The following is a 25,336-nucleotide window of genomic DNA, read 5'->3' as shown; positions in this document are numbered from 1 at the left end:
AGACTGCCACTGATTGGCCGCAAGAGGGATGGGAAAAGATCTCTGATGCCAAGAATGTGGCGTCTAGTGTGTTGCTCAGTCTATTGTATTTGGAAAACCCCACAGAGACTCTGTTCCGTTTTGAAGAAATTTGCGCAATGTTGGTTTGGAAATGATGCCGATATTTGTTTGATTTGCAAAGCATCGTGCTCTACCTTTCATGCTAGACTTACGGCCGCTCCTTCTCTCTGCTTTTATTTCTTTGAGGCGATCGATGGTGTGATGACCTTGTACCTGTTCTTTTTGATATTCTTTGACTTTGAAGATTTCCGATTTTCCTAGATGTAGGCCGCTCGTTGATGTTGCGTTATCAGCAAGTCTGTCAGCTCGCTCATTTCCCTTAACACCTGCATGTCCCGGGCAGTATGACCATGAGTTTTTTTAATCTGAAAGTTGCGCATTGCCTTATGCCACTCTGGGCTTCCCATTCCATTTTCAATTTTCTGTATGAGGTTCATTGAGTCGGTTAGAATCATGGCATGTTGGTTTCCAGGCATATGGATAGATGATAGCCAGTGGAGAGCATGTGTCACAGAATCATCTTCCATCGTTAGGCTGGAGGTTGTGACTTTGTAGGCAGCATTCTCTTCCCTAATTGTTTTTCCATTTTGTTTCGCAGTGAATCCCCAACCGGACTGGTCTTTGGTGACTGAGCCATCTGTGTTTGTGATGATGTCCTCTTCTTTACTGTTTTCTTCTATGAGTAGCTTCACTTACGCATCAGTTTTGCCCTCTGGCCATTCCCGACAATGTCTTCCTAGAGTGGGTGAAATGGCTGTGTCGAATAGATGGTTGAGGTTTTCGTGGTTTTTCTCCCATTCTTTTGTCTATATAGAAAATCAATATTCAAATTATCTAAAAATATACAGAGACGGATCTGTTCTAGAAGATGGTAATTCAGGGGCGGCTTTTGTAATTCCTTCATTTAGAATAGAAAAATTATACTATATTGGTAGACAATATTCCATTTTCACGGCTGAACTTATAGCCATACTTATGGCCTTAAATTATATTTCAGACATTCCGAAAACTGTAAGTGAAATTTTATTATGTGTAGACTCGAAGTCAGTATTACAAGCCATAGAATCTCCAAATTCAAAGAAGCGAATTGAGATGACAATGGAAATAAAACATATTATTCACCAACTGACAAAACAGGGCATTAAAATAGCTTTCTGTTGGGTACCTTCGCACTGTGGAATATCTTCAAATGAGTGGGTAGACCAAGCAGCTAGAGGAGCAGCACGTAATTTCGAAGGCGCAATACAACTTGACATCCAGTTAGATCTACATGAATGCATTAGTTGTATAGAAAATGTATCTAGAAATCGATTTAAGAAATTACTTATAGATTCAAATAATCAATATCACCAATGTTGTGTAAACACAAAGAATGCAGCTAATCCCAAACATTTTCTAAATTTGACACCAGCAGCACATTCACGACAAATTACAAGTCTAATGTACAGAATTCGTTTAAATGCCTTTCGTACAAAATTTTCTAAAAATATAAAATATATATGCGGTAAGCAAATAACTGTAAGCCATCTACTCATTCATTGTCCGAGCATAAGACAGTTAATTCAAAAAAATGTAGCTGATGACTTTTCTTCCAATATTTCATTAGCCACTGAAAAGATTTTGAATGATTATTCATTGCTTAGAATGTTTTCGGAAATTTTAAACTCCAGTCCAGTTGGTATCCTCCTTTGATGTATTTATATTTACATTGTTGTAGGTTGATACTTGTTGATATGCATATACATATTCTCCTTCCCATGACACCTCATTCAATACACACCACAATCTCTTTAGACTTTTTCTTATAATATACTTTCCTCTGATACATAACATGAACACTTTTCTACACTAATATTCACATGCATTCCCTTTCCTTTATCCACTACTTTACTCCTTTCCGTCTAAAAACACTTATAGTGAATAGACGTTAAACTGAAGATAAAACACACACACACACACACACACACACACACACACACACACACAAAACCAGACAACACACACACACACACACACACACACACACACACACACACAGGTGGCGGCAGGCAGGACACCGACCTGCATGATGCTTTCCCGGAAGACGGGCACGTGCTCCATCAGCTCCTGGCACATGCCCGGCCAGGCAGTGCCCATCCCGCAATACACAAAGGTCACCTTGGGTCTCCGGTGTACCCCTGCAGGTAAACTGGGTCTGTGACACGAAGAGAACGAGAAGAAAACGTTTACCATAGTGATGGACAGAGAGATGAATAGAACTCAGAACTCAGAACTCAAAACGTTTTTCTATTCAAGGATTCAGATTTTAGGCGTGGCCCATTCTTCCAATCTGTCCTTGCTAATCTGCATTAGTTACAGTAACACATAATCATATATTTAATTGACAGGGGAGAAAGCGAGAAGAAAAAACAAAACTGAAGGAAGCCCTCCAGAAGGAATACGATAAACACACACAGACACAGACACACACAGATTGACAGATGATTAAGAGAGAGAGAGAGAGAAGAGATATATGTCATTAGTATCCGGATGACTAAAGCCGGATGACCAGCCGGATAGAGATATAGACATACAGCGATAGACCGACCGACCAACCGACCGACCGACCGACAGACAGACAGACAGACAGATAGATAGATAGATAAATAGATAGATAGATAGGCATGTAGGTTAGTATGCAGGTTTTTTCTTGTTTTCTTTAAAAGATAGATACAGACACAGACACAAAATACAGTCAGTCACTATGTCTGTCTGTTTCTGTTTCTGTCTCTGTTTTTCTCTCCTCTCCTCTCTGTCCCTTCTGTCTCTGTCTCTGTATCTCACTGCATGTGTGTGTGTGTGTGTGTGTGTGTGTGTGGAGGAATTTTGTTTAATGTCCCGTCACACATATCGGTGATTGAAGACATTTTGTTAAAGTATTTGTGAATACATCTGAGTATTATCGGTTAGAAGGGGTGGGAGATGTGGATGAATGGAGGGTTGGGAGAAACTGGGCAAATGAGGGTAAAAATGTGGGTGAAATTTGGAAGAAAAAAAAACAACTCTAAATACAGTTACAGGAAATTACTTAAAGGACTTCGTAAAAGAGAAGTCGTTAAACTGACAAGCGAAACAACTGATAATGAATGCAAAAAGTCAAAAACATCAACGTTCTCAGTCACTTGTGAAGACACACTTTCGTGTACAAAAGGCTTCATCAAACTACAGTGAAAAATTATATGCTCAATTGTCAGGTTACTAAAGCAAATGCACTTGACAGTAGAACAATACTTGGTCCGTAATGAATTTGATAATAGTCTGAGAGCTAAACTCAGAATTGGTCTGCGAATCGGACCAAAGTCTGAGAGAGTCAACTGACGAGGTTTTAGACTTGAATTCAAGCACCTATAAAAGTCTCTTTCTAGCATATTGCTTATTTCCTTGTATGACAATGGGCAATATACTTTTATACTATCTATATGATTTTTTGCTCCCCTTTTTGCTGCCCTGTCTGCTTGGTCTGTGTGTGTGTGTGTGTGTGTGTGTGTGTGTGTGTGTGTGTGTTCAGTCATTCATCTATTTATTTCTCTCTTTCTCACCCCGCGCCTCCCTGCTTCCTACATATCCTTTCATCGCCACCACCCAATCCTCACCTAACAATTCACTACCCCCCCCCCCCACCACCACCACCACCACCACCGACCCTCCTCCCCCCCCTCCGCCCTCCCCCCCCCACACACACACCTGGCCACTTCCTCCTCCAGGGCGGTCATCAGCTCGTGGATGTCCTCCACGATGAGGGCTACACGGACGGCGTAGTGGTCCCTACGCGCCGTGGACGTATAGGATACGTCGTGCACGCTCAGCTGCGTGAAGTCGGGGTCCGCGTAGGTCTCCTCCATGATGGCGCGCAGGGATTTCTCCGAGCACGCCGAGAAGCAGACGATGCAGGGCCTGTGATGAGGAGTGGGATGGATGGGAATACGTGTGTAGATCGATCCCCCAAATGAATGAGTGAATGCATAATAATAATAATAATAATAATGGATACTTATATAGCACACTATCCAGAAATCTGCTCTAGGTGCTTTACAAAAACGGTTTGTTAACATAAAACATTACATCTATGTTACACACACACACACACACACACACACACACACACACACACACACTGCGTACATACATTTTAGCAATACATGTGTATCTAACAGCTACCCTAACACATACGCACACATAGGCAGGAATGCATGAATGAATGAGTGAATGAATGAGTGAGTGAGTGAGTGAGTGAGTGATTGAATGAGTGAATGAATGAAGAAGTGACCAGCTAAGTAACTAGACTGAGATAAATAAATGAATGAATAAATAAACAAATAAATAAGAAAGCACATAAATAAATAGGTGGAACAAGTAAATTAAATGAATAGATAAATAAGCAAACAAACACACAAACAATAAAAAATAAATAAATAAATAATGAGAATTAATGAAAAATCACGATGAAAATTGATAAGAAGTAAAGATAATTAATAATGAATTAATATTACATATCTAAAAAAAAAAAAAAAAAAAGAGTAAAGAATAATATATCATAAAGAGCAAATCATAAATGAAAACGAACAAATCATTTCATCTATAATTCGATCGAGCGAGTTCTCGTTTGGTGGTTGATTGGTTGATTGATTTAATGATGGAGAGAGTGAGTGAGCGAATGAATGAATGAGTGGATAGCTGATTGGGTGGCTGGTTCTCTGATTTCAGGAAGTGTGTGTGTGTGTGTGTGTGTGTGTGTGATGAATTGATTAATCAATTGAGTGAGTGAGTGAGTGGTTGACTGGGTGGATGTTGCGTTGGTTCAAGGTGTGTGTGTGTGTGTGTGTGTGTGTGTGTGTGTGTGTGTGTGTGTGAATCGGTGAGTCGGTGAGTCAGTGAGTCAGGTAACCAGTGTTTACCACGATAAAAAAAAAAAAGAAAACCACGTTCGTACAAGGACATACAACCTACCTTCGGGTCTTGGACGAGACAGGGACGATTTCCCGTGACGTGGAATCTTCCCTCTTTTTATAGTAACACAACACAGCGTGACTGTTGCTCCCTCCGAACCCGAAAGAGTTGCAGCAGGATACCTTGTCCGGGTTTTCCCAGTCAACGGGTTTTCCCGGAACAGTCAGCATCAGATCGGGGAAGTTTATGCTGGGGTTGGCTTCCTCGCAGTGCAGGGAGGGAACTATCTTGTTGTTCTGTTGTGGGATTTTCAAAGATAACTATTACCAAGAATGAATAACTGTACTGTACTGCATTGCATTGCATTGCATCTTATTGTATTGTATTGTGTTACATTGCGTTGCATTGCACTGTGTTGTATTGCATTGCATGGTACTGTATTGTACTGTATTGTATTGCATTCCCCTGTATTGTATTGTACTGCATTGCATTGCACTGCACTTTATTGTGTTGTATTGCATTGCACTGTATTGTATTGTATTGTATTGTCACAACTGATTTCTCTGTGTGAAAATCGGGTTCCTCATCCAGTCAAAGAGAACACGTAGCCACAGCACAGCGCCACTCTCTTTTTTGTGTCAGCAATTATATCTATTTTACCATCAAACCAGTTGTTTTTTTTTTTTTCTTCTACAGAATTTTACCAGCGACAACACTTTCGTTGCCTTTGGGTTATTTTACGTGTGTCATGTCCATGCTACACATTAAAAAGGGAAATGATAAAATAAAATAAAACAAGATAAGATAAAATAAAGAAAATATGAAGCAAAATAAATCAATAAAATGAAATGAAAGTTAAAAAAAAAAAGTAAAATAAAGTAAAACGAAAATATAACAGAACTAGAAAAAAAATAACAAGAAGCAAAATTGCAAATCAGATCTGCCGAAGAATAAGATACACACTTTGATGTGACTTTCATCTTTGACCTCTAAATTCACCAAGAATTTATGTTATGGCCAAAACAGACCAATATGTCTACCATATTTGATTAAAAAAGTTATATCATGCTTCTGCTTCTCTCTCTCTCTCTCTCTCTCTTGTCAAATAAATCATGGTGTGACCTTGGACTTTGTCCTTTCAACCTTGTCTCTTTGCACAGGTTTTATTCTCACCGTGACGGGCGCAATAGCCGAATGGTTAAAGCGTTGGACTTTCAATCTGAGGGTCCCGGGTTCGAATCTCGGTGACGGCGCCTGGTGGGTAAAGGGTGGAGATTTTTCCGATCTCCCAGGTCAACATATGTGCAGACCTGCTAGTACCTGAACCTCCTTCGTGTGTATACGCAAGCAAAAGATCAAACACGCACGTTAAAGATCCTGTAATTCATGTCAGCGTTCGGTGGGTTACGGAAACAAGTACATACCCAGCATGCACACCACCGAAAGCGGAGTATGGCTGCCTACATGGCGGGGTAAAAACGGTCATACACGTAAATGCCCACTCGTGTACATACGAGTGAACGTGGGAGTTGCAGCCCACGAACGCAGAAGAAGAAGAAGAAGATTCTCACCGTGATCAATGACTGTACCAATTTTCATTATTTACAAGACCTTCTCCTTCAAACCGGAAGTTGTGATCCCACCCTTTCTTCTCTGTCCGCCATCACCACCACCACCACCCCTCCTTTCATCATCATCAGCAGAATCTTGGTCACCCCGTCCACCCCGACCGCTCTTGACGGGTGCAACATACCGAGTGATTAAAGCGTTGGACTTGTAATCTGAGGGTTCCGGGTTCGAATCTCTGTAACGGCGCCTGGTGTGTAAAGGGTGGAGATTTTTCCGATCTCCCAGGTCAACATATGTGCAGATCTGTTAGTGCCTGAACCCCCTTCGTGTGTATACGCACGCAGACGATCAAATACGCACGTTAATCATCTTGTAATCCATGTCAGCATTAGGTGGGTTATGGAAACAAGATCATACCCAAAATACCCCCACACACACACACACTCTCTCTCTCTTCCGCGTCCACCACCACCACCACCACCACCATCGCTACCACCATCTTCACCTTCATCATCAGCAGAACCTTGATGACGCCAACCACCCCGGCGGCAGACTCCAGATGGCCGATGTTGGTCTTGACGGAGCCCACGTATCGCTTCCTGGGTGTGGCCCGGGTCTTGAAGAACTCGCCCAGGGTGTTCACCTCCACTGGATCGCCCGCCTTGGTCCCCGTGCCTGCAAGGCACCACACCAGACCAGATACCCTCAAGAACGGAGTATGGCTGCCTACACGGCGGGGTAAAAACGGTCATGAGCGGTAAAGTGAACGTGGGAGTTGCAGCCCACGAACGAAGAAGAAGATACCAGATCAGACGATTTATTCAGATAGGCCACAGCCCCTACTGAAGGGGTGTCAACGAAGTACAGAAGTCAATCAACCCTTTTGTCTGCAGAAAAGCAAATACTGTCTACTTAAGGTATGAATGAATCAGACGGATCAGAACGGGTTTGGAGATTCTCGTCAACAATAATGATGATGGTGGTGGTGGTGACGTGTATGTCAATGAACAATGCTAATGATGGCAATATCATCGTCGCGTCGTCATCGTCGTTGTTGTCATCATCATCATCATCATTGTCATCACCGACATCCTCCTCCTCATCATCAAGGCTGTTTATGTGAGATTCTGGGCTTAGTTTCATGGGGGGTGATGACACCACTGACCTGGAATCGGCGGGGAATGCGGGGAAGCAGCAGCAATTAGTACAACCACAACAACAGCAACAAAAAGGTACACATACTCTCTCTCTCTCTCTCTCTCTCTCTCTCTCTCTCTCTCTCTCTCTCTCTCTCTCCCCAAACACACACACACACAACACACACACACACACACACACATGAACACCCACATTCACTCACTCACACGTATTCAGCATTTTTCTCTCTCTCTCTCACCCACCCCACCTCCACTCACCCACCCCACGCCCCCAGGCCCCCATCCCCACCCCCACCCCCACACACACACACACACAAGCACACACACACACACACACACTCTCTCTCTCTCTCTCTCTCTCACCCACCCCACCTCCACTCACCCACCCACGCCCCCATTCCCACCACCACCCACCCTACACACACACACACACACACACACACACACACACACACACACACACAAGCACACACACACACACACACACTCTCTCTCTCTCTCTCTTTCCCCCACCTCACCTCCACTCACCCACCCACGCCCCCCAGACCCCATCCCCACCACCACCCACCCTACACACACACACACACACACACACACACACACACACACACACACATACACACACACAAACCGTGAGCCTCAATGTAGTCAATCCTGCTCAGGTCCAGGCCCATCTTGGTGAAGACGTTGTCCAGAAGAGAGGCCTGCTGGGTCCCCGATGGCGCAGTGATGGGAGCCACGGAGTGCCCGTCCTGATTGGAGCCTGTGTAGATGGTTGCCCAGATGTTGTCTCCGTCTCGCTCCGCCTGTCAAGTCAAAGTCAACCCAGTATATGTGTAACGTTGTTGAAGATGAATTCATTGCTTAGATACGTGTAATTCATTTCATAATTTGCGAAACCATCTACTCACGACCGTACATCAATATGATCATCCATCGGATGTGATCAATAGAAAGACAACCAAACAATATCCTGAACCCTAGTGATTCATTCCATTGCGATGACTGTCAGAAAACACTCGCCAGCTACGTTTAGCATTGTGTGCGTCTTAGATGACCGTTTCTTTATGTTCTTTTCTTGTGCCTATACACCCTTAAGGAGTTTATGACCTACATTAAGATGAGTCGAGTCGAGTCATAGCATACAACAACAGCAAGAAGGCCTTTCATCCCCACTCGCAGTCATAGCATACCACAGCAAGAAGGCCTTTCATCCCCACTCACAGTCATAGCATACCACAGCAAGAAGGCCTTTCATCCCCACTCGCAGTCATAGCATACCACAGCAAGAAGTCCTTTTCATCCCCACTCACAGTCATAGCATACCACAGCAAGAAGTCCTTTTCATCCCCACTCACAGTCATAGCATACCACAGCAAGCAGTTCTTTCATCCCCACTCGCAGTCATAGCATACCACAGCAAGAAGGCCTTTCATCCCCACTCACAGTCATAGCATACCACAGCAAGAAGGCCTTTCATCCCCACTCACAGTCATAGCATACCACAGCAAGAAGTCCTTTTCATCCCCACTCACAGTCATAGCATACCACAGCAAGAAGGCCTTTCATCCCCACTCACAGTCATAGCATACCACAGCAAGAAGGCCTTTCATCCCCACTCACAGTCATAGCATACCACAGCAAGAAGGCCTTTCATCCCCACTCACAGTCATAGCATACCACAGCAAGAAGGCCTTTCATCCCCACTCACAGTCATAGCATATCACAGCAAGAAGGCCTTTCATCCCCACTCACAGTCATAGCATACCACAGCAAGAAGGCCTTTCATCCCCACTCACAGTCATAGCATACCACAGCAAGCAGTTCTTTCATACCCACTCACAGTCAAAGCATACCACAGCAAGAAGGCCTTTCATCCCCACTCACAGTCATAGCATACCACAGCAAGAAGGCCTTTCATCCCCACTCACAGTCATAGCATACCACAGCAAGAAGGCCTTTCATCCCCACTCACAGTCATAGCATACCACAGCAAGAAGTCCTTTTCATCCCCACTCACAGTCATAGCATACCACAGCAAGCAGTTCTTTCATCCCCACTCACAGTCATAGCATTCAACCACAGCAAGGCGGCCTTTCATCCCCACTCACAGTCATAGCATACCACAGCAAGAAGGCCTTTCATCCCCACTCACAGTCATAGCATACCACAGCAAGAAGGCCTTTCATCCCCACTCACAGTCATAGCATACCACAGCAAGAAGTCCTTTCATACCCACTCACAGTCATAGCATTCAACCACAGCAAGGCGGTCTTTCATCCCCACTCACAGTCATAGCATACCACAGCAAGAAGTCCTTTCATCCCCACTCACAGTCATAGCATACCACAGCAAGAAGGCCTTTCATCCTCACTCACAGTCATAGCATTCAACCACAGCAAGGCGGCCTTTCATCCCCTCTCACAGTCACAGCATACCACAACAAGAAGGCCTTTCATCCCCACTCACAGTCATAGCATACCACAGCAAGAAGGCCTTTCATCCCCATTCACAGTCATAGCATACCACAGCAAGAAGGCCTTTCATCCCCACTCACAGTCATAGCATACAACCACAGCAAGAAGTCCTTTCATCCCCACTCACAGTCATAGCATACCACAGCAAGAAGTCCTTTTCATCCCCACTCACAGTCATAGCATACCACAGCAAGAAGTCCTTTTCATCCCCACTCACAGTCATAGCATACCACAGCAAGCAGTTCTTTCATCCCCACTCACAGTCATAGCATACCACAGCAAGAAGTCCTTTCATCCCCACTCACAGTCATAGCATACCACAGCAAGAAGGCCTTTCATCCCCACTCACAGTCATAGCATACCACAGCAAGCAGTTCTTTCATCCCCACTCATAGTCATAGCATACCACAGCAAGAAGGCCTTTCATCCCCACTCACAGTCATAGCATACCACAGCAAGAAGTCCTTTCATCCCCACTCACAGTCATAGCATACCACAGCAAGAAGTTCTTTCATCCCCACACTCACAGTCATAGCATACCACAGCAAGAAGTTCTTTCATACCCTCTCACAGTCATAGCATACCACAGCAAGAAGTTCTTTTTATCCCCACTCACAGTCATAGCATACCACAGCAAGGAGTCCTTTCATCCCCACTCACAGTCATAGCATACCACAGCAAGAAGTCCTTTTCATCCCCACTCACAGTCATAGCATACCACAGCAAGCAGTTCTTTCATCCCCACTCACAGTCATAGCATACCACAGCAAGAAGTCCTTTTCATCCCCACTCACAGTCATAGCATACCACAGCAAGAAGTCCTTTCATCCCCACTCACAGTCATAGCATACCACAGCAAGAAGTCCTTTCATCCCCACTCACAGTCATAGCATACCACAGCAAGAAGGCCTTTCATCCCCACTCACATCGCGCAGTCTCTTGAGGATGACGATGCCACAGCCCTCCCCCCTGGTGTAGCCGTCCGCCTTGCTGCTGAAGGAGTGGCATTGGCCTGTGGGGGAGATCATACCTGCCTTGCTCAGGTGCACGAACACGTCAGGTATGCTCAGGTAGTTGGTGCCGCCAGCAATGGCCATGTCACAGTCCCCTGTCGGGAGGAAAGAGAGTTTCAGTTTCAGTTTCAGTAGCTCAAGGAGGCGTCACTGCGTTCGGACAAATCCATATGCGCTACACCACATCTGCCAAGCAGATGCCTGACCAGCAGCGTAACCCAACGCGCTTAGTCAGGCCTTGAGAAAAAAAATTTTTGACATAAAAAAGAACTACTACTACTAATAATAATATGTATTAGGCGCAAAAACTTGATGAAGTCAACTATAAGCATACAAAAAAAAAAAAAAAAAAAAAAAGATAAACGAGGAGAGAGAGGATCATGGAATACGAATTATCCCCCCACAAAATGTCAAAGAATAGCTGGGGATTCCCCTGTGATGTGTGGAAAACATGGCCATACCCTACCACCGAAAATTAATTAAGAGTATCAGGTTCATGGAGAGCAGACCCAACAATCTGGTCGTATTTCAATGACATGGATGCTCTACTTAGTTGGTGCTGAAATGCGACAATGGCGCTGAAAAGGCTTTTAAGTCATGTGTGTGTGTGTGTGTGTGTGTGTGTGTGTGTGTGTGTAGTTCATATCTGCAATTTCTTGTAGCACAGTCTTGGTGTATAGATACACATAAGTGTTGTTGGATTGTTGTTGGGTTTTTTTCATGTGCAGAGGTATTGTATATGTTTTGTTTCACGTGAAGGCGCTTAAAGACCATTATACAGGGAGGGGGGTTTGCGCCATATGAATAATTACTGTTATTCTTTCTTCTTCCTCTTCATCTTCTTCTTGGTAGTCGTAGTAGTAGAAGTAGGAAAGTCATTATTTTTATTATTGTTATCATCATAATTTATCGTTTCTGTTATTGAATTACATTGTTATTAGTAGTATAATTACTATCATCATCACCACCTAGGAAGTGAGAGAATCTGAGCGCGCTGGTTCGAATCACGGCTCAGCTGCCGATATTTTCTCCCCCACCACTAGACCTTGAGTGGTGGTTTAGACGCTAGTCATTCGAATGAGACGATAAACCGAGGTCCCGTGTGCAGCATGCACTTAGCGCACGTCAAATAACCCACGGCAACAAACGGGTTGTTCATGGCAAAATTCTTTCGAAAAATCCACTTCGATAGGAAAAACAAATAAAACTGCACGCAGGAAAAAAATACAAAAAAATGGGTGTCGCTGTAGTGTAGCGACGCGCTCTCTCTGGGGAGAGCAGCCCCAATTTCACACAGAGAAATATGTTGTGATAAAAAGAAATACAAATACAAATCATCATCATGATCATCACCTGTCCGGATGGCCTGGCAGCCCAGGTGGATACCGATGAGGGAGGAGGAACAGGCGGTGTCCAGCACTAAGGAGGGACCCCTCAGGTCGAACACGTAGGACAGGCGGGCAGCGATGATGGAGTTGCTGATGCCCGTCACCGTGTAGTTGCCCACGTTGCTGGAGTTGGCCGTGAACAGGCTGCGGTAATCCGCATTCATAGCGCCTGGGGACACGATGTACTGCTCACTACACACCTTCATGCGCTGTTTCCTAACATACCGGAAACACACACACGCGCGCGCTCGCGCACACACACACACACACACACACACACACACACACACACTGGCTGACACACACAACGCCGCTAGCAGATTGGTTAAAACAAACAAACAAAAACTATTGGGACAGAACAAGGGCAAAACGTGACTCGACACCACTGTTTCAAACACCCATAAGAGTTTCATTTACATCTCTTTGTCCTGAACTCAACTCACCCAGGAAGACCCCGGTGTTGGAGCCAGCCATCTGGGCTCTGGTGAGTCCGGCGTCCTCCAGGGCCATTTGGGCACAGTCCAGCACGAACCTCTGCTGGGGGTCCATCTGAGCTGCTTCGAAGTCGTTGATCCCGTACAGTTTGTTGTCGAACTCGTCAGCTCTTCCAAGTCAAATAAAAAGAGAGGTGGGGGATGGGGGTGGGGAGATAAGTTGTTATGTTATAGTGGTGGGTAAAAACAACAAAAATAACAACAACAACAAAAAGCAACTAAAACTCAAACAAACTTTGTTATGTTATAGTGGTTGGTTAAAAAAAAAAAAAAAAAAAAAAAAAAAAAAAATCACCGAACAATCAAAAAATCAAACTCAAGCAAACAAAGAAAACGTATCAAAATCCCAGATCTTGTGTAAAGAAAACTAAAGAAAGATAGAAAGAAAGTTGTCATTTCGTAATGATGTTAAAAAAAAATAAAAAAAATAAAAAGTGTCGCATTCCATAGGTCTTGAATGAACAAAGAAAGCTCTTATTTTATACTGATGATTTTTTTTTTTTAAGTAGAGTGTCGAATTCCTGAGATCTAGCAGAAAGAAAGAAAGAAAGAAGGCTATTATGTTATGTTTATGTTTACATTTGAGCTAACAGCAAAGTGAGAGCTGTATTATCAATGGTTTCTCCAGTCAATGGGAAATCATTTACAGCTTGGTCTTTTGTGAAGGACTGTGATTCTCAAACTAGGAGGCAAAATTGCACTGGCTCTTAGTGCTGCAGCCTTGTGGGCTGGTTGGCCTTTGGGAACCATCCCAACGCCGACTGTCCTAAAACCCTCTTGGCCGAGAGAGTGGGGATGTAACTTGGGCAAGACACTCTCCACTATAATCAAATTCTAGCCCAAATAGTCGGAACAGCAGTTGCCTCCTCTGCTGTTCTGATGGTCGTAGTCGGATAAAAACGTATCGAATCCCTCTGATATTGCGGAAAGAAAGAAAGAAAGACATGTGCTGTAATAGTTTTGATACGTAAACACCGTGTCGAATTCTCCAAATTTTGTGGAAAGAAAGAAAGAAGGCTGCAATCTTCGTGTGTAAAAACTGTGTCAATTTCCTGAAATCTTGTATGAAAAATCAAAGAAAGAAAATTGTTACATTGGTCTGTAAAAATATGTTAAATCTCCCATAGCGTGTTGTGGATAAAGTAATAAAAGTAAAAGCACACACACACACACACACACACACACACACACACACACACACACACACACACACACAAACACACACACACACACACACACACACACACACACACACACATACACACACACACACACACACACACACACACACACACACACACACACACACACACACACACACACACACACACAGAGTTAGTTGTCATATTGTGCTGTAAAAAGAACCTTGTTTACGAAATGAAAAAAACAAGCAACACTTATAAAACAAAATACCCGCAATTTGTATTCGTCTCTGCCTTTGTCTATTTGTCTGTTTCAGTCTATGTCTCTCTTTGTCTGTCTGACTCTGTCTGTCTCTGACTCTCTGTTACTGTCTGTCTGTGTGTGTGTCTCTCTCTGTGCCTGTCTGTCTGTCTGTGTCTTTACCAGTTATAGCTCTGTCTCTGTATGAGCCTCTGCATCCCTCTCTCTCCCTCTTTCTCTCACTCACTCACTTCCCCCCCTCTCTCTCACCCTTTATCCCCCCCCTCGCTCTCTCACTCTTTCCCTTTCTCTCTCACTTTCTTTCCCTCTCTCTCACTCTCACTTTCTCTTTCTCTCACTCTCTTCCTCCCTCTCTCTCTCACTCTCTCTCTCATTTTCTCTCCGACTCCCCATCTCCTGCTCTCTCCCCCCCCCTCTCTCTCTATCTATATATCCATCCATCTATCTCTCTATCTCTCTCTTGCTATCTATCTATCTCCCTGTCTTACTGTTTCTCTCTCTCTCTCTCTCTCTCTCTCTCTATCTATCTATCTATCTATCTATATCTCTCTCTCCCCCCTCTCTCTCTCCCACTCACTCTCGACCTTTCTTTTTCTTTCTTGATTTTTTTTTAATATGTCGTTAACAAAACCCCTCCAAATAAACAAAACAATGAAGTAATTTAAAGAATAGAGAGCTAACATATCGTTAATTTCCAAAGTACGGTGAAAAAAAAAGGAGGAAAGCTGATTGGTCGTTGGTTAATCCTCCAAGAATGGAAAGAATGTCGTTCATCATACCCATGTCCGCATTTCTTTCCTATGCTCAAGGGGTCCATAAATAGCACTTCTTTTTTTCTTTTTTTTCTTTCTTCCTTTCTTACGTTTCTTTTCTTTTTCTTCCCTTTCCTTTTTCTTTCTTTCTTTTTTTTTGTGTTCTGCTTCTTCTTCTTCCCAATATTCTTTCTTCCTTCCTTTCTTCTTCTTCTACTTCTGTCTGTCTGTGTTTCTTTCCTTCTTTCTTTTCTACATCTGTGTACATTGGAACCTTGGTACAGAATAGTTTATTATCTCCAACAAGAATTACGAGAGTGTGTGTGCGCGCGCGCGCGCGCGCGCGCGCGTGTGTGTGTGTGTGTGTGTCCGTGTGTGTGTCCGTGTGTGTGCGTGTGTGTGTGTGTATGTGTGTGTGTATGTGTGTGTGTGTGTGTGTGCGTGACAAACAGTTGACATACACTACAGTGACGTGTTCCAAGCACTGCGGGTTGTTTTACAAGCAAGTTGTCATCCTTCATCTCCGTCACCTCAGGCCAAGGCACGGAATTCCCCCCTGTCCTAACTAGGTCACGTACCTGTCTTGTCATTGCTTGTCGGCTCCCAGCCCTTCGACCACTTTTTGTTCAGCCCACCCCTCCCACTATTAATCCCCTTCTCTCTTCCCCTCCCCCCACCCTACCCTCCCTCACCCTCACTCCTTTCCCTCTCATCCTAACGACTCTGTCTCTCTTTCTCACTTTATACCTATCTCTCTCTCTCTCTTTATAACTCTCTCTCTCTCTCTTTCTCACTTTATGCCTCTCTCTCTCTTTATAACTCTCTCTCTTTATACCTCTCTCTCTCTATAATTCTCTCTATCTTTCTCACTTTATACCCCTCTCTCTCTTTATAACTCTCTCTCTTTCTCACTTTATACCTCTCTCTTTATAACTCTCTCTCTTTCTCACTTTATACTTCTCTCTCTCTCTCTTTATAACTCTCTCTCTCTCACTTTATACTCTATCTCTTTATAACTCTCTCTCACTTTATACCCCTCTCTCTCTCTCTCTTTATAACTCTCTCTCTCTCTCACTTTATACCCTTCTCTCTCTCTCTCTTTATAACTCTCTCTCTCACTCTATACCTCTCTCTCTCTCTCTTTATAACTCTCTCTCTCTTTCTCACTTTACACCTCTCTCTCTCTTTCTCTCTCTCACTTTATACCTCTCTCTCACTTTCTCTCTCTCTCTTTCTCTCACTTTATACTTCTCTCTCTCTCTCTCTCTCTCTTTATAACTCTCTCTCTTTCTCACTTCATATCCCCCCCTCTCTCTCTCTTTATACCTCTCTCTCTCTATAATTCTCTCTCTATCTTTCTCACTTTATACCCCTCTCTCTCTTTATAACTCTCTCTCTTTCTCACTTTATACCTCTCTCTTTATAACTCTCTCTCTTTCTCACTTTATACTTCTCTCTCTCTCTTTATAACTCTCTCTCTCTCACTTTATACTCTATCTCTTTATAACTCTCTCTCACTTTATACCCCTCTCTCTCTCTCTTTATAACTCTCTCTCTCACTTTATACCTTCTCTCTCTCTCTCTTTATAACTCTCTCTCTCACTCTATACCTCTCTCTCTCTCTCTTTATAACTCTCTCTCTCTTTCTCACTTTACACCTCTCTCTCTCTTTCTCTCTCTCACTTTATACCTCTCTCTCACTTTCTCTCTCTCTCTCTCACTTTATACTTCTCTCTCTCTCTCTCTCTCTCTCTCTCTCTCTCTCTCTCTCTCTCTCTCTCTCTCTCTCTCTCTCTCTCTCTACATGTCGTTATCGCTGACCACCACCACCCAAAACAAAACGAAAGACAACAACAGAAAGCTAAATTATCGCAGACCAATTCTGAGTTTAGCTCTAAGACTATTATCAAATCCATTACGGACCAAGTATTGTTCCAATGTCAAGTACATATGCTTTAGTAGCCTGACAATTAAGCACATCATTTTTGACTGTAGCTTGATGAAGCCTTATGTACACGAAAGTGTGTCTTCACAAGTGACTGAGAACGTTGATGTTTTTGACTTTTTGCATTCATTATCAGTTGTTTCGCTTCCATCAATCCAGCGAAAGCCCAAACGTTGCTGTGTACCCTCAACAACAAAACCGCGAGCAAATCACCACCTTATGTGTCATTCGATGGGATTCAAATTGAGAAAACTGAATGCCTACGCTACCTAGGAATACACTTCGACAGGATGCTGACCTTCAGAAAACATACGGAAAATACTGTTCTCAAATGCAAAAAGGGCCTTTCAGTCTTAAAAGCAATGGCAACCAAAGGAATTGAACAACGCCACCTCTTCCTGCTATACCAATCACTCGTCCTCAGTGTGATCGACTACGGACTTGGGCTAACAACACCGTCTCAAAGCAACCTCCTAAAATTAGAAAGAGTACAAAATGAAGCTATGAGGCTGATCCTTGGAACAACAAAAGACACGCCCACAGAAACCATGCGATACCTGCTTGACCTTCCTTCAGTGCAGGCCAGAAACAAGTTAGAACAGGTCAAGACCTACTTCAAAGCATTAGAAAACCCTCAAAACCCACTGCATGACGCAGTCAAAGAACCAAAAGGCAGCTGTCTAGGACGAGGAAGATCATGGATGGGACAAGCAGAAGACACAATCCAGCTAGTATGCCGACTACAAGACCTGAAAGAAACAAAAGAATGGGAGAAAAACCCCAAAAACCTCAACCATCTATTCAACACAGTCATTTCACCCACTCTAGGAAGACATTGTCGGGAATGGCCAGAGGGCAAAACTGATGCGGAAGTGAAGCTACTCATAGAAGAAAACAGTAAAGAAGAGGACATCATCATATACACAGATGGCTCAGTCACCAAAGACCAGTCTCGTTGGGGATTCACTGCGAAACAAAATGGGAAAACAATTTGGGAAGAGAATGCTGCCTACAAAGTCACAACCTCCAGCCTAACGATGGAAGTTGAAGCTGCGACACATGCCCTCCAGTGGCTATCGTCCATCCATACGCCCGGAAACCAACATGCCATGATTCTAACCGACTCAATGAACCTCATACAGAAAATTGAAAACGGAATGGGAAGCCCAGAGTGGCATAAGGCAATGCGCAACTTTCAGATTAAAAAACTCACATGGTCATACTGCCCGGGACATGCAGGTGTAAAGGGAAATGAGCGAGCTGACAGACTTGCTGGTAACGCAACACCAACGAGCGGCCTACATCTAGGAAAATCGGAAATCCTCAGAAAAATCAAAGAATACCAAAAAGAACAGGTACAAGGCCATCACACCATCGATCGCCTCAAAGAAATAAAAGCAGAGAGAGGGAGCGGCCGCAAGTCTAACATGAAAGGTAGAGCACGATGCTTTGCAAATCAAACAAATATCGGCATCATTTCCAAACCAACATTGCGCAAATTTCTTCAAAACGGAACAGAGTCTCTGTGGGCCTTTCCAAATACAATAGACTGAGCAACACACTAGACGCCACGTTTTTGGCATCAGAGATCTTTTCCCATCCCTCTTGCGGCCAGTCAGTGGCAGCCTCTGTGCGTGTGTGTTTGTGTGGATGTGTGGGTCTGTGCTTTTGAGTGCGTTTGTGAATGCGCGAGAGTGTAAGTGTACACAAGTGTCAGGAGAGATCTGTGTGTGTGTGTGTGTGTGTGTGTGTGTGTGTGTGTGTGTGTGTGTGCGTGTGAGAGAGAGAAGGTGGGAGTGCGGGGGGAGGTGGGGTAGAGGATGAGGTATGTGAGTATATGTATGCCTACACTGTGGGAGCAACAGGATATTGGAACGTATATATATATATATATATATATATATATATATATATATATGTATATATCTTTGTATATATGTGTGTGGGGATGGGGGTGGGAGATATGGGCGTATGTGTGTATGCTTGTACAAGTAAGTGTTCATCTCTGTGAGTGTGTGTTTGTGTGTGTGTGTGTGTGTGTGTGTGCCGTGGAAGCTGCGATACGTAGACTAGAAATGAGTGTGTGGAGGAAGGGGGTAGAGGATGTGCAAGGTAATGTGTGTGTGTGTGTGTGTGTGTGTGTGTGTGTGTGTGTGTTGGAGCTCATGTGCGTTTGTATGTATTTGACTGTGCTTTCATATCTGTGAAACTGCGTGTTTGGTGCATTTCTGTTATGCATGTGTGGGTGTGTGTGTGAATGTGTGTCTTCATGTTTTACATTTATTCGCTTATTTATCACCATTGTTGTCTTATTTATTTATTTTTTAAAATCATTTTATTAGTATTACTATTATTATTACTACTACCTTTTTCTATATTATAATTATTATTCATTTATTTATTTATTTATGTAAGCTTATCTATTATTTATTCCCCCGTTTTTTGTTGTTGTTTTTTGTTTTTGTTTTTTTGTTTTTGGTTGTTTTTTGGGGTTTTTCTCAGGCCTGACTAAGCGCGTTGGGTTACGCTGCTGGTCAGGCATCTGCTTGGCAGATGTGGTGTAGCGTATATGGTTTGTCCGAACGCAGTGACGCCTCCTTGAGCAACTGAAACTGAAACTGTTTCACTTGTCAGTTTAACGACTACTCTTTTACGAAGTCCTTTAAGTAATTTCCTGTAATTTTTTTTTCAAATTTCACCCTCATTTCACCCTCATTTACCCAGTTCTCCCAACCCTCCATTCATTTACATCTCCTACCCCTTCTTACCGATAATACTCAAATGTATTCATAAATACTTTAACAAAATGTCTTCAATCACCAATATGTGTGACGGGACATTAAACAAAAATTTCTCCATTCCTCGTTAATTTCCAAGGCACAAAAAGAAAGCTAGCATGTGATTTGTCAATCCTCAAAGAAAGGAAAGAATGTTGTTTTCCAAACCCATGTCAACATGTCTTTTCTTCGCCCAAGGTACGAAAATGGCATGTCGAGTTTATTGTATTGTATTTCTCTTTTTTGTCACAACAGATTTCTCTGTGTGAAATTCGGGCTGCTCTCCCCAACGACAGCGCGTCGCTACAATGAGAGCGCCATCCGTTTTTTTTGTATTTTTTCTTGCGTGCAGTTTTATTTGTTTTTCCTATCGAAGTGGATTTTTCGACAGGATTTTGCCAGGGACAACCCTTCTGTCGCCGTGGGTTCTTTTACGTGTGCTAAGTGCATGCTGCACACGGGACCTCGGTTTATCGTCTCATCCGAATGACTAGCGTCCAGACCACCACTCAAAGTCTAGTGGAGGGGGAGAAATTACTGGCGACTGTACCGTGGTTCGAACCAGTGCGCTCAGATTCTCTCGCTTCCTAGGCAGACGCGTTACCTCTGGGCCATCACTCCACTCTTATGCACCTAAATGTATCTTCTTCTGACTAATTCAAGTTCTGTCTCCCACCCTCTTCCCCAGTCCTCAGCTTCTCCAACCTTCCCCCTTCCATTAAGCTCTCTTTCTACCACTCTTATATTTTCTTCCTCAATGTTTGTGTTATTAAGTATGTATGTTAAAGTGTCAAAATGTGTGTGCACGTCTGTGTGTGTGTGTGTGTGTGTGTGTGTGAGTGTGTCTGTGAGACAGACAGGCAGACAGACAGAGACAGGAACAGAGTTAAAACAATGGCGTTTGTACGGAAGTCTACTGATATATCCATCGTTGGAGTGTGAATTTTTTTTTTTTTTTAATTTGTTATGATTATTCCTTATATTCTTCTTCTTCTTCTATGACTACTTCTATGACTACTACTACTACTTCATCTCCCCCTTTTTCTTCCTTCTTTCCTTCTCCTTCTTCTTCTTCTTCCTCCTCCTCCTCCTCTCCATCCTGTTCTTCTTCTTTGTCTTCTGCTTTCTTTCTTTCTTTCTTTCTCCTTTTCCACAATTGAGTGCTGTAGAACATTGGTACAGGGTGTTTCAGTATCTCCAACAAGATGTGTGTGTGTGTGTGTGTGTGTCTGTGTGTGTGTGTGTGTGTGTGTGTGTGTGTGTGTGTGTGTGTGTGTCTGTGTGTGTGTGTGTGTGTCTGTGTGTGTGTGTGTGTGTGTGTGTGTCTGTGTGTGTGTGTCTGTGTGTGTGTGTCTGTGTGTGTGTGTGTCTGTGTGTGTGTGTGTGTCTGTGTGTGTGTGTGTGTGTGTGTCTGTGTGTGTGTGTGTGTGTGTGTGTGTCTGTGTGTGTGTGTGTGTGTCTGTGTGTGTGTGTGTGTCTGTGTGTGTGTGTGTGTGTGTGTCTGTGTGTGTGTGTGTGTGTGTGTGTGTGTGTCTGTGTGTGTGTGTGTGTGTGTGTGTCTGTGTGTGTGTGTGTGTGTGTCTGTGTGTGTGTGTGTGTGTCTGTGTGTGTGTGTGTGTGTCTGTGTGTGTGTGTGTGTGTGTCTGTGTGTGTGTGTGTGTGTGTGTGTGTCTGTGTGTGTGTGTGTGTGTGTGTGTGTGTCTGTGTGTGTGTGTGTGTGTGTGTGTGTGTGTGTGTGTGTGTGTGTGTGTGTGTGTGTGTGTGTGTGTGTGTGTGTGTGTGTGTGTGTGTGTGTCTGTGTGTGTGAAAACAGGAGACACACTGCAGTGCCTGACCCGGACAACGCTCTCTGCCTGAACACAAGTAAGGCAGGCACGTTGTTTTACAACCAGGGACCGTATTCAAGAGAACATCGTGCCTGAGGGTAAATGTGTACCTGCGGGTAATCTGCCTGAGGTAAGGCAAACTGCCCGAGGGTAAGCAATATCCAGTATCATGAACACAAGAGTCTACCTGCCTGTCTAGAAACCCGAAGGCAATTTACCCTTGCTACCCGCCAAGGGTGACTGCCCACGAAGCAGAGGTAAATATGGTGGATCCTTTTGCAGCATTTTCTTTCTTTCTTTTTTTAAAAGGGAAAACACGCGTGCTTTACGGATAGCACGTGTTCTGCGAACTCTCTCAACAATGTTCCGAGCTGTGGTGCGATGAGAAGTGAAACTGAGAGCATGCACAGATGGGAATCATCGGGATTTTTTTTTTTAAAGACGATGGGTTAGCTGTCAGGAGCGTGTGTGTCTTGAATACGAAGATAGCTTATCCTTCAAGGTAAACTGCACCCACGGGTCCCAACCATGTCAAAGATTTCGCCTGAAGGCGAAATGAATTTTGTCTTGAATACGGCCCCAGGTTGTCATCCTTTTTCTCCGTTGCATCAGGCCAAGGTACTGTCCTAAGCGTCATGGACCTGTCCATCACTGTTTGTCACTGGCTGTTCTTCCGGCTGCCTAATCTTTTTTTTTTTCTTCTTCTTCTTCTTCTTTTTACCCCACCCCCACCCTCTATTAATCCCCTTTGTCTTCCAGTCAGTCCCTCCCCTCGCTCCCTCTCCCTCACTCCCTTCCCTCTCACCCTAACAATCTCTCTCTCTCTCGTCTTAAATGCATTGGGGGGGGGGGGGGGTATCTTCAAGGGCCACGCTGGCGACAGTTTGGCTGAATTAAAGAAATCTGCCTCGATGATAAAACACCTGGGATTATTTCCGGCACACTGAGGAATGAGACAGGCGGGAAGACGAACGGACGGACGGACGGATAGACAGACAGAAAGACAGACAGAGAGGCATACTTGGGTGACAAGCCAGACAGAGTGGAGATATATTTATGGTGTGATAAACAATTTCACAAAGAATGACTCCTTTTCATTTTGGTGAGAGGGTGTGGACAGAGAGAGAGAGAAGGGGATGAGATGGTGGCAGGAGGGATGATGGGGGTGTGAGGGAAGGATTAAAGATTGTGATTTGACATGGGAAGGGGCCAGACCCGTTGCTTACGTAGCACGACGTGATGCAGTGCGTGACATGGAGGGTGATAGAATGAGAGAGGGAGACAGAGAGAGAGGGGGTGAGAGAGGGGGTGGGACAGAGGGAGACAGAGTGAGAGGGAGAGAGAGGGGGTGGGACAGAGGGAGACAGAGAGAGAGGGGGAGAGAGGGGATGGGACAGAGGGAGACAGAGGGAGAGGGAGAGAGAGGGGGTGGGACAGAGGGAGACAGAGAGAGGGGGAGAGAGAGGGGGTGGGGCAGAGGGAGACAGAGAGAGAGGGAGAGAGAGGGGGTGGGACAGAGGGAGACAGAGAGAGAGGGGGGAAGAGAGGGGGTGGGACAGAGGGAGACAGAGAGAGGGGGAGAGAGAGGGGGTGGGACAGAGGGAGACAGAGAGAGAGGGAGAGAGAGGGGATGGGACAGAGGGAGACAGAGAGAGGGAGAGAGAGGAGGGAGAGAGAGGGGGATAGAGAGAGAGAGGGAGAAAGTGGGACAGAGAGAGACACAGAGAGAGGGAAAGAGAGGGGGTGGGAGAGAGGGGGGACAGGGAGAGAGAGGGGGTGGGACAGAGGGAGACAGAGAGAGGGGGAGAGAGAGGGGGTGGGACAGAGGGAGACAGAGAGAGAGGGAGAGAGGGGTGGGACAGGGAGACAGAGAGAGAGGGAGAGAGAGGGGATGGGACAGAGGGAGACAGAGAGAGGGAGAGAGAGGAGGGAGAGAGAGGGGGATAGAGAGAGAGAGGGAGAAAGTGGGACAGAGAGAGACACAGAGAGAGGGAAAGAGAGGGGGTGGGAGAGAGGGGGACAGGGAGAGAGAGGGAGAGAGAGGGGGTGGGACAGAGGGAGACAGAGAGAGAGGGAGAGAGAGGGGGTGGGACAGAGGGAGACAGAGAGAGAGGGAGAGAGGGGGGGAGAGAGGGAGAGAGAGGGGTGGGACAGAGGGAGACAGAGAGAGAGAGGGAGAGAGGGGTGGGACAGGGAGACAGAGAGAGGGGGAGAGAAAGGGGGTGGGACAGAGGGAGACAGAGAGAGAGGGAGAGAGAGGGGATGGGACAGAGGGAGACAGAGAGAGGGAGAGAGAGGAGGGAGAGAGAGGGGGATAGAGAGAGAGAGGGAGAAAGTGGGACAGAGAGAGACACAGAGAGAGGGAAAGAGAGGGGGTGGGAGAGAGGGGGGACAGGGAGAGAGAGGGAGAGAGAGGGGTGGGACAGAGGGAGACAGAGAGAGGGAGACAGAGAGAGAGAGGGACAGAGGAAGACAGAGAGAGAGGGAGACAGAGAGAGGGAGACAGAGAGAGAGAGGGACAGAGGAAGACAGAGAGAGAGGGAGAGAGAGGGGGTGGGACAGAGGGAGACAGAGAGAGAGGGAGAGAGAGGGAGTGAGTGAATGTGAGAGAATGAGTGAGAGAGACAGAGAGAGAGAGAATAGGGGAAAGTTAAGGTGAGAGAGAAGGTGAGGGAGAGTGAGAGTGAAAGAGAGAGAAAGAGAAGAAACAGAGAGAGTGAGGGAGACAGTATCAGTATCAGTAGCTCAAGGAGGCTTCACTGCGTTCGGTCAAATCCATATACGCTACACCACTTCTGCCAAGCAGATGCCTGACCAGCAGCGTAACCCAACGCGCTTAGTCAGGCCTTGAGGGAAAAAAAATAATAAAAAATATAAAAAATAAATAAATAAAAATAACAACCCCCCCCCCCCCCCCGGCCCCCCCCCTCCCCGCGACCCCCCTTTTTTTTCTTCCTTTTTTATTTATTTATTTTTTAATCGTCTAATATCACTAATAGTGAAAAGACTGCTAAACTAAAGAACGAACGAACAAACAACACAACCTCCTCACCCGTTCACCAGCCCCGCACGCTTGACGTAGGTCTTGCCAAGGGCCATGGGATCCGTGTCGTAGAAGGCGTCGGCGTTCCAGCGAGAGGGCGGGATCTCCACGATGTGGTTCTCCCCGTGCAGGAGCACGCGCCAAAAGTCCCGGATGTTGTCGGCGCCCGGCACCTTGCAGCCGATGCCCACGATGGCGATGGCGTTACCATCGTCATCACCGCCGCCGCCGCCGCCGCGGACCTCTGCCGTAGGTGCCTGCGGGAAATGGGGAGATAATGCGAAATGCGGGAATATTTGTGTTTGTTTGTTTTAGGTGGGTTTTGTGTGTGTGTGTGTGTGTGTGTGTGTGTGTGTGTGTGTGTGTGTGTCTGTGTCTCTGTGTGTGTGTGTGTGTGTGTGTGTGTGTGTCTGTCTGTCTGTCTGTGTGTGTCTGTGTGTGTGTGTGTGTGTGTGTGTGTGTCTGTGTCTGTGTCTGTGTGTGTGTGTGTGTGTGCGTGTGTGTG

General features: G+C 45.1%; 1 protein-coding gene across 1 annotated transcript in view; it reads right to left on the bottom strand.

Moving 5' to 3' along the window:
* LOC143288285 (phenolphthiocerol/phthiocerol polyketide synthase subunit C-like) overlaps positions 1 to 24,902 on the bottom strand; it is a 76,237-nt gene extending 51,335 nt beyond the window's left edge. The window contains exons 1-9 of the mRNA XM_076596632.1: positions 24,841 to 24,902; positions 13,034 to 13,194; positions 12,556 to 12,759; positions 11,116 to 11,297; positions 8,344 to 8,518; positions 7,061 to 7,230; positions 5,047 to 5,282; positions 3,784 to 3,993; positions 2,122 to 2,254 (exon numbers count right to left, since the gene is read on the bottom strand). Coding sequence (XP_076452747.1) covers positions 2,122 to 2,254; positions 3,784 to 3,993; positions 5,047 to 5,282; positions 7,061 to 7,230; positions 8,344 to 8,518; positions 11,116 to 11,297; positions 12,556 to 12,759; positions 13,034 to 13,194; positions 24,841 to 24,887 — 1,518 coding nt within the window. The 5' untranslated portion in view covers positions 24,888 to 24,902. The remainder of the gene's footprint in view (positions 1 to 2,121; positions 2,255 to 3,783; positions 3,994 to 5,046; positions 5,283 to 7,060; positions 7,231 to 8,343; positions 8,519 to 11,115; positions 11,298 to 12,555; positions 12,760 to 13,033; positions 13,195 to 24,840) is intronic.
* Between the last annotated feature and the right edge of the window lie 434 nt (positions 24,903 to 25,336).

Source organism: Babylonia areolata, chromosome 12, assembly GCF_041734735.1.
Source record: "Babylonia areolata isolate BAREFJ2019XMU chromosome 12, ASM4173473v1, whole genome shotgun sequence".
In the NCBI taxonomy this organism is placed as follows: domain Eukaryota; kingdom Metazoa; phylum Mollusca; class Gastropoda; order Neogastropoda; family Buccinidae; genus Babylonia; species Babylonia areolata.
The sequence above is the reverse complement of the archived record's forward strand: the minus strand, read 5'-3'. Positions and strand labels throughout refer to the sequence as shown.